The sequence below is a fragment of the Halyomorpha halys genome, unplaced genomic scaffold (assembly GCF_000696795.3).
Source record: "Halyomorpha halys isolate HHAL.00 unplaced genomic scaffold, Hhal_1.1 Scaffold1124.1, whole genome shotgun sequence".
NCBI classification, from domain to species: Eukaryota; Metazoa; Arthropoda; class Insecta; order Hemiptera; family Pentatomidae; genus Halyomorpha; species Halyomorpha halys.
In genome coordinates this window covers 77446-86977 of record NW_027108426.1, presented here as the reverse complement: position 1 = coordinate 86977, position 9532 = coordinate 77446, and the positions used below count along the sequence as shown (strand labels likewise).

General features: G+C 30.4%; 1 protein-coding gene across 4 annotated transcripts; it reads right to left on the bottom strand.

The window, feature by feature from the left end:
- Positions 1-1734: 1734 nt before the first annotated feature.
- LOC106688403 (trafficking protein particle complex subunit 12) lies at positions 1735-7330 on the bottom strand. 4 transcript variants are annotated; one of them, XM_014432837.3, is made up of 3 exons: positions 5363-7330; positions 2076-2182; positions 1742-1994 (listed from the first exon to the last, which is right to left on the bottom strand). In XM_014432837.3, exon 1 carries the CDS (start codon positions 7235-7237, stop codon positions 5462-5464), a length of 1776 nt encoding a protein of 591 aa, XP_014288323.1. In that variant the 5' UTR covers positions 7238-7330; the 3' UTR covers positions 1742-1994; positions 2076-2182; positions 5363-5461. The 4 variants fall into 4 exon arrangements, with proteins under 4 accessions (XP_014288321.1, XP_014288320.1, XP_014288323.1 ...); XM_014432838.3 differs by having other exon boundaries at positions 2080-2182; XM_014432835.3 differs by having other exon boundaries at positions 1735-2182; positions 4569-7330.
- Positions 7331-9532: the final 2202 nt, after the last annotated feature.

Here is a 9532-nt window from a genome sequence, read left to right as displayed (position 1 = left end):
ATATTGAACAGGCAAGTTATTAAAAAAATAGCATTGATTTTATAAAATAAGTAATAATAGATTATTATATATAGAAAAATGCAAGTGCCCAGACATTTTCAAAGATTTACAAATATTCCTTAATTTTTGTATGAAAAATTTCTTTAGGTTTGATTTGGCATAGTTATTTACTCATGTTTCAATAATATTAATTATAAAAATTAGCCATAAGTCATTTTGTTCAAATTATGATTAGTATCACTATCATATTTTAGAACAAATAACTAGAAGAGATAATGTAGTAAAATAATTTATACTAGAAATTTAATAAAATAGTGAGTGTTCTTTATAAATTATCTACTGTTAAAATTTGATAAAATAATTTCAATGAATTTCCATATTTTGTGTTTACTATGGCTCATATTTGTTGAAGTAATTATCTAGTAAAATATATGCGAGAGATATTTTCATATCCTTCAATTAAAACAATGCTTGATTCTTAAATCAAAGTTTGTAAAGTTGTCTTCTTTAAGAGTTTCTAGATTTGGACAAGGTGAATATTGCATTGAAATGTCTGTTGTTAACAGATAAATAATAATAAATATAAACATATTCAGTTCATGATTTGAAAACTGGGTCCCACAAGATAGGTATGCGGTTGTTATAAAGATTATTTCTTCTCTTTGAGATACACCAGAATTCACCTCCTTATTTTATTTTCTCCTTTATAAGATGTCCTATTCCACTTTTACGAAGTATGATAACTTTCTAAACCTGAAGAAAAGAGACTTTTTTGATCTAGTAAATGTAGATAAGGTGGAGGAGGCAAATTTCATTAGATGAGCTTTGACCTTCATTAGTTCCTCATTAAAAATCACTATTTTAGTTCTTGAAAAAGAAATTAAATAGCTTGTTTTACATGAATTATAATGATCCATTACTATTTCGAAAATCTATAGTCTTTGTATTCTAAATTTGTTTTCATGTCACTTCTGCATTTGTGCCAACTAAATAGGGCAAATGCAAAGATAGCCCACTGAAAAACAGGAATAGGTAAAAATAATTTTTTGTCTCAATATTTGATGGATACAAAAAAATTAACTGGTTTTTGCTAATGTGTATAATCTAGTAGTTAAAGTAGTTTTTAAACAGAAAAATGTGGTACACACAATAGTAGTAGTAACAAACTCCCTTCTTCCTTTTGAGTGATAAGATATCCAGATTTGAGAGAACAAACTGAAGTTTTCATAGTGACGTGCACAGATACCACCTTTTTCCAAAGCCTTAAATATTTGTTTCGGTCCTGAATTTACTCCACTCCAACCATACTAATTTTAAATGAGCTGTTAAGTGCAAAAGTAGTTTAGTAGTCAAAAATAGAGTTTTGAGATATTTCACTCTAGGAAGTTATAAAAAGATTTTAATAAGGATTAACATCTTTCTCTATTATCAGTAGTCAGTCACAAGCATGTCCAACAATTTAAGAGTATTTGAAGTTCATCTACTCAGTAAATAATTAATTATTTTTTAATGAAAATGAATTTGGATGGGAATAAAAGACACGCCACTTGTGGTATTTTATTGGTTATCTGCTATATTTAGAAAATATAATAAAAAACAACCATTATTCAAATTATATTTGATTTAATAACAATGTCTTGATTCGAGAAAGATTAATCATTCTTTCTTAAATTTACATGATATAAATTATATCTTAAATAATGATACAAATAAAGAAATCCTATATCAGTTGTTTTATTCATTTGATAAATATTAATTTTTTATATAATTCTAATAATAAAAAAAAAATAATATTGATAAAATATTCTGTAAAGTTTTTACATTACAGGCTACTTGTGATTCATAATAATGTTTCATTATACGAAAATTTAAACATTTAACATTATAAAAAATATTAAAATTTTTCAAATATAAATATACTTTTTACAATTTGATATGTTTAGAGCAGAGTGTCAACTCAGTGAGTTTAGTTAGTCATTCACGAGTTTCTAGATCTGAAAAAAATATGGTGTACCTGAATTATGAAAAGTGGTAGAAGTGGGAAATAATAAACAATAGAGCATAACTCTACTTACATACTTTGTTTCTGTTTAAAAAAAATAACACTTTCTTCCTATTGTGGCTAGTGTCTGAGTTAAGGTGTAAACGTAAATACTCAAATCATATAATTTCAATGTTACCTCTGTAACAAAAAATGAACAACTATTACTAAAAAAAGTTAAAAATTGAATAAAAAAAAGTTAAGTGGGTTGGTTATACTTCATTCAGTTCATCAATAATTTAACGAGTTCTGTATATTTAATTCATAAATTTGGCTTCACCTTCAGTAATTTAATAACGGCATAATTCCTTTATTGATTATTTATTTTAATATAAATAGTTTTGTTATGAGCTTACCTTATTTATATTTAATATAAAAATAGTTTTTTTATGAGCATAATCTAATTTTCTTAAAAATAAGTACTTGACGTAATAACAACACTGTTTTTTGATGATTACCTTATGGAGATCTAATTTATGATTGTTTAAAATTTAATTTTACGTATATTATAACCAAATGGAACAACAAAATGATATTAAGAAATGCTATAGGGAGCAGATTAAGTTTATGAACACTAAAAAAAAATCTGAGTCACTAAACTTATCTTCAAGTCTTTTACTGCAATATATTTCATAAATATAATAGTCTATATAGGGCTTGATGGGAGGCAGACACAGGAAGATTCTCTGTTACATTCATAGGAGATAGTAGGGTGGGATTAGCACTGTATTTCATCACTTTGATTTATCCCTCAGGTAATATCAACTACTCTTTATAGGGTTAAATGGAAACAGGAAATATTTGTCAAATACTTAATGTTCCCATCCAGATAAAACCCAAATTCCTATTTGAGCTCTTTGTTTTTTTTAAATTATAATGTACGAAGATAGCCCTGGTCAATAAAGGTATCAAAATAGTAGGAGAAAACTATTTATTGTTAACCAACATTTTGCCCCACTTTGCAGGGCTGTCAGATTGAAACAAAGATGACAACTCTTCATGTTTGTTGATTCATACTGGAAGAAGATAGTTGACTGTAAGAAGTAGCTTGTCGGAAGATAGTCCGGGTGGCAGTCAATAAAGGTATCAAAGATTCGTCATCTGACATCCCTGCAAAGAGGGGTGAAATGTTGGTCAACAATAAATAAATAGTTTTCTTCTACTATTTTGATACTTTTATTGGCTGGACTACATTCCTACAATCTACTTCATACAGTCAACTATCGTCTTCCAATTTTTTTATTTATGTTAAAACTGAGCTGGTACTCAGGTAATAAATGTTAAGAGAACATTGATATCAATCTCAATAATTTATTTTAACTAAAGTACAAAGCCTCTCTACTCCAAACACATTTTTTCAGACCGGATTCATCCCTTAACAAATTCTACGTTTGCTGTGCAAAGGGAGTTAAGTCTACAAATATAATCTTGAGACAAGCAGGATTAAAAAGTTTGGCTTTTTTAAAGTTAATTAAATGCCTTAATGAACAATAATACTGCACAAAAGCCCAAATTTCTCTTCAAACTTTGGACTTGACACCATTTACATAAGGGATTTAAAAAAAAAAACCATCTCTTTTCGTTAATGTTCGATTATACTTTTTTTGTTATGAGCTTGATTTTCCTATAAAGATGGGACATTTGTATACAAAATTTACAAGGTAAAGATCAAGTCACAAAAGAATAACAAAGTTATGTAATCTGTGAATAGTATTATTTACTCCACTAGATTCAATAGAAGAATAAAGGTTCAGATACTTGTATCAGGAAAAACAAATTCTTCTGTAATTAAAACAAATAATCTTTTATTCTAGTTTTTAAATTTATCCAACATTTTGGGGTATTCCCCTCTTCTCATGAAGTTTTTCTCTAAGTAGCATATCAAATTAGATTAAGTCACAAAAAATAATTTTAAGTAGCATATCAAATTAACATTATTTTTTGTCCGATGCTACACTAAGTAGACCATAATATCAATCTCCATCTCTCTCTTTCTCAGAGTCCATTAGAAGTAAATCTTTGTTTTGAATTAATTTTCAGATTGGACAGGGTTCATATCTTGAGATAAATATGCTTACGCCATACAAGGTAATAACTTAACATTAAAATACTCGCATAAATAATATTAAAATTATTGAATGACACCTTAACTTTTTTTGTACTTGAAATATAATGAGTAGATAAATAAGGGTAGATGTATTACACTAAAAAAGAAAGAATATATTGAATTTTTTGATTTTATAATAAATTCATAAATTATAATGAGCTAATTATTTATACAAAAAATTTGATATTGTTATGAGGAACATCCCGAGGATGGGATAATACTCCAAATCAGTGGATAAATATAAAAGATTGAATTAAGTATTACTTATTCTAATTATGGATTTTTTTTTTGTTGATACAAGTCATATTTACTCTTTCAACTAATAAACAAAGATACTAATATATCTCAATTTATATCCGAACACTTCAAGTTTAGATTTAGCTTGTATTATTTTTCAATCTATGTACAAAGCTTACTTACCAGTGCCTTAATAAATAAAAGTTTAGCAAACCCTGAAGTTCTATGCTGATAATAAAAACAGTCTTTACCAAGAAACTTCCCTCCTGAGAAATCCATCATAACCTAAATCCTCGAGGTGAAAACTGAATGCAATTCTCGTATTTATGTTTTGCTTAACTCTTAGGTTACTTACCTACCATTGACCAATATTTTAGTGATTCATTTGTTGCTTTGGTGAATACATAATTAGATTAAAATTTTTCAGGGGAATAGTTAATAAGTTTGATTTGTCCACAGTTAACAGGAACATCAAGTAATTTCAAATTATAATATTTTTCAACTACTTCTATTTCAGACACTAACATATTGAATTTGAAACTATTTTGCAACAATAATAAAAATATAATAGTTACTTTCAAAGAATTGAAAGTAACATACTTGAGAAATAGTACCATTAACATTTTTTGAAATTTATTTCTACTGTACAAAAACCAACAAGCTATTAAGATTAACAACATACCAAATATCTGGAAAATATTGTGAGTTTCAAGATATATTTCTAAAATAACACTTTAATTTTTTAACAAATTTTCATATACTGAATCATAGAAAGTCAGTAAAAAAGTGAAGGAAAAAGTATTAACTCAATGAAAAAGATAATTAATCATTGATTTCTAGAATTATTTACAAATCTTAGCTACTGTTCGAATTTCAATTGTACAATCAAGCATTTTGCTACATATACATTTCTTTTTATACATATATTTACAATAAATAAATATAATATTTACAAATAAATTTAACAGGATAAATACCTTATCAGTAACATTATCAGAGAACTAATACTTCTTCTTGTAGAGTCTCTTAAAGTAACCAGTTTTTTTAAAACCATAAGTAAATCGGCTAGATGAAGGCTACTTTAAAGGCAGTTTTAAACATGATACATTAAATGCATCACCACGATACTTAGCTACCTGTCGAAGTAAAGCTAGTTTATTTTGATCAGAATGTGAACTTTCCAATTCAAACAATGTACATACATTTATAAGCAAAGCTTCATGTAAAGCATGCCTAGGATTACAATCAATGGCAGAAGTTAGAATTGTCAGTGCATTTTTTAACTGTCCCATATACAACAAACAAACTGCAATGTTGTTTAAGACCATAATATTGGATGGATCAAGAAGTGATGCTTTTTGAAACAATTCATGAGCCTCTTTGAAATTGTTTTGGGCAACATGAACCAATCCTTGATCCACTAACTCACGAAGATCAGCAGTGTTCGTACTCAATGTATTTTTCTTGTTACGTTTTAATGAATTTGCAATTGTAAAACACTTTTCAGCATTTATAACATCTCCTACTTGTAGAAATATCCTTCCAAGAGCAGATTCTAGAGCCCTTTTTTGATTTATTGACACACTTTTATCAGCAAGCGATTGCAATACTTCAATAGCTAAGACAAAATTTTTAGCCATTAACGCAACATTGATGATTGAATGAAGAACTCTTGCTTCCCTCGAGCTCCATACCTGTTTTGATATTTCCCTCTCCTTTGGGCTGAGCTCGATCAGACTTCCATCTTCACTTTTACCATTATCTAAATTTGAAAGTATCTTCCTCACTATAGCTAAAACACTATAAAGTCTTTCAAAAGCTTTAGGACAATTTTTTAAATAAGCCGGTAAACTTGCTAACAAAAGCCTCATTTGAAAAGGAACCATAGTACCTAATTTACCACCGTATAATTCTGGATAAAATTGGTAATATAAATCTGGCTTATCTAAATCCCACCATGGACTAGCTTCTGATTCAACAACTTGAAATGCATTCAGTTTCAATAACAAACAGAAACGAGTGAACCACAGCTGAATAGTATATACTGTGTGTTTACTTGGTTGTCCTTGTTTATTATAGCCTTGACCATAAGGAGTCAACAATCTCCCAGTCAGATTTACAGCTGCTCTGAAACATTCAGCTTGAATCAATTCCCTGAGCCCCCTTTCATCTTGAGAGACATCAGAAACTGTTAAAACTTTACGCTGGTTTGCTTCAGACTCTGAGAAATACTGTTTCATTAATTGATAGACTCCATCGACCATATCTTCTTCCAAAACAGTACCGGGCATAGTTAACAACTCTTTATCAGGAGTATAAGAACCAGGAGAGGATGTTGCAGCTAATATAAGAGCACGTCTAGTTTCTTCTGATGGTATCCAAGCTTCCCTTGATCGATCACTTTCCATCCCATTTAACACATCAGATACATCTTCAAAACCCTGTAATGGTGATGGGTAAGGGCCTTCGCTGACAGATGACAAATCTGAAAACGAACTTGATGTACTACAATGAGACTCTCTGGCACCCATATCATTATCTAGTTCTGAAGAAGGGCTAATTAAATCAAAAAATGTCTTTGATGAGTTGTCTTGTGAAAATATTTTACAAACCACTGGTTCACTTTCTTTAGGATCTAGAGAAAGAGAAGATACACTGTTAGTAACCTCCACTGTTTTCTTCTTCACAGCTGCGTTGAATAAATCTTGGGTGGACTTTGATTCCACTATACTTGACATCATGGCTGAAGAATTCGCTGTCGAAAGTTCATCAAATACATTAGATTCTGTATTCGCGTCATAACTAAAATAATTCTGTAAAGGGGAGACTTCATTTTTAGCACTTTTATCCATAATTAAAGACAAGCGTTAGAAACAATAAAATAACCTACAAATACTGATAACATTGATTAAGTTAACAGAACATCAATTTGAAGTAAAACTGAATCGCTGACACGATAATCGATTGTAAACTCCAAAGAGCAAAAACATGAACTTTATTCATCTTCAGCAATTTATATTTATTTTAGGAATTCTATTTTAAATTTAAATTCATCTATGCTAAAGAAATACCCTACATAAGGTAGTTTTTGCCTTTTATGATTCAGCATCCATGATGAGTTGAAAATTAGAAACTACCAAAGAATGTGATTGATAGGACAGCATCATACAGTTCAAATAGTGTCGTTCATAATTTGGCCTGCGTAAGTTGAATTTTATGCTTATGACGTATCCTCTGAATATATTTCGATATTTTCCACTCCTGTCAAAATAAATTAGCAACCTGTCACTTAAATCTTTTTCTCTGCCCGGGTTTCTAAACAAATATACATGGCAATAAACCTAATTAACAAATTTCAAGATTTAATGTGTGTAAAATACGAAATTCAGGGTGTTAAGAAACAAATAAACTTTCTTCAATCATATATCTTCACTTAAAATTTATAAATTTTACGAGAAAACAAAACTAGTTGTGTCTATATTACTCTGCACCATTCTGTTTTTATTTTCTGCTGTTTGTTTTGTTCACCAGTGAATATGTATGAATATATGAATATATTGAATAAATAAATAAATATATTGAAATTTTTACTTCTATGAATATATAGACTCTGATATGTAAATACGTTTTGGTATTAACACTTAACATCTAAATTTAATCCTCCCTATATCACGTCAAAAATCCTTAGCTGATATTTTTCTTACGTAAAATAGGTTTGTAAAATAGCTCAAATGGGAAAATAAAGGTACACTATACTGGCTAACCGTAGGCAACTGCTTTAGCAGAGCACTAGTTCTTCTGGAAAAGGAATCTTAAAAGGACATATTAGATTATAAAGTACAATTGCACACTTGGGTTATGATGTCTTAAGGTAGGGGACAATGAAAGAACCCATAATTGGGGCGGATTTTTTGTTTGCACACTGGCTTAAGGTAGACTTACATAATGGACGACTCATATACTAGGAAACAGGGCTCAGCACACGTTACTTAATTTCCACGATCACATCTGCTGGCATCTCCACTCTACCAGCTGACTGTCCTTGTGCGCACATCCTTAACGATTTCCGATTATCCACAGGCAATCGCCCGTCAAAGGACCGTATCGTTGAATACAACAGTAACCATACTAATAGCAAGTCCAATCAGCTCAAGTTAAGAATAATTCAAGGTAAGATTAGCTCACGTCAAGAACAATAATGTTAAGGATTTCTGGCAGATGATGGAAGAAGGAATTTACAGTCAATCGAGATCATTTAGGGCCAGTCTGATTCACGTTGTTGATAACGATAAAAGTATTCATGTATGTGGCGCACAGACAATACCTCATCAATTATGCCATTCTTAAGATTTTTAGTTTGACTACTCAATTGAACGAAATGAAGATATTTTCATCTCTGGTCATATCATCGTATCCACATAGCAGAGCACGACAAATCCTAGACAGTAGTGATAACACATTTTGGCTTATTTGAGTTCATAAAAATTACATTTGGCCTTATAAATATAGCTCAGATGTTTCAGCGCTTTGCGAACCATGCTCTACAAGAATTTGACTATGTATTTTCATACTTAGATGATTTCATTATCGCACCTAGGGATAAACAGGAGCACGCAAAGAATATAAAAATTATTTTCAAACCTCTAGAAGAGATTGGACTATTATTAAATGTGAGAAGATATGTTTTTGGCTGACCGAAAGTCGACCGAGTGGAAATCAAGAGCATCTTACACCTATCTACTTAAGTAATAAATATGATGAAATTCCCCTACCATCTGCTGAGCTTTCTGGGAATGATGAATTGTTACCATATATCCATACCACGATCCAAGCTCCACTGTACAACCTGTTCGATAACTCTAAGCGGGAGGATAAGAAGCTCTTGATTCAAGAGTCTAACCATGCCTTCGATAAAAGTATGGAAAGTTAGCCAAACAAGCACTTGCCCCTCCGGGTCGAGGCGCGGCCATGCTGACACCCCAAGAAATAAGTCTTCCGATGAAAAATGAAATATTAGCTAGTTGGCAAGCCATGTGAAATGAAAGTCCACCAAGCAAATTAAAGACTATATAAAAACGATTAAACCATGGACCACATCAAACCGTTCCAATCGCAGGGAGGCCAGATTGAGAATAGGTCATACGAAT

Coding starts and splice junctions, on each gene's coding strand:
- LOC106688403 (XM_014432835.3), bottom strand. CDS start 7,237: ATGGATAAAAGTGCTAAAAATGAAGTCTCCCCTTTACAGAATTATTTT.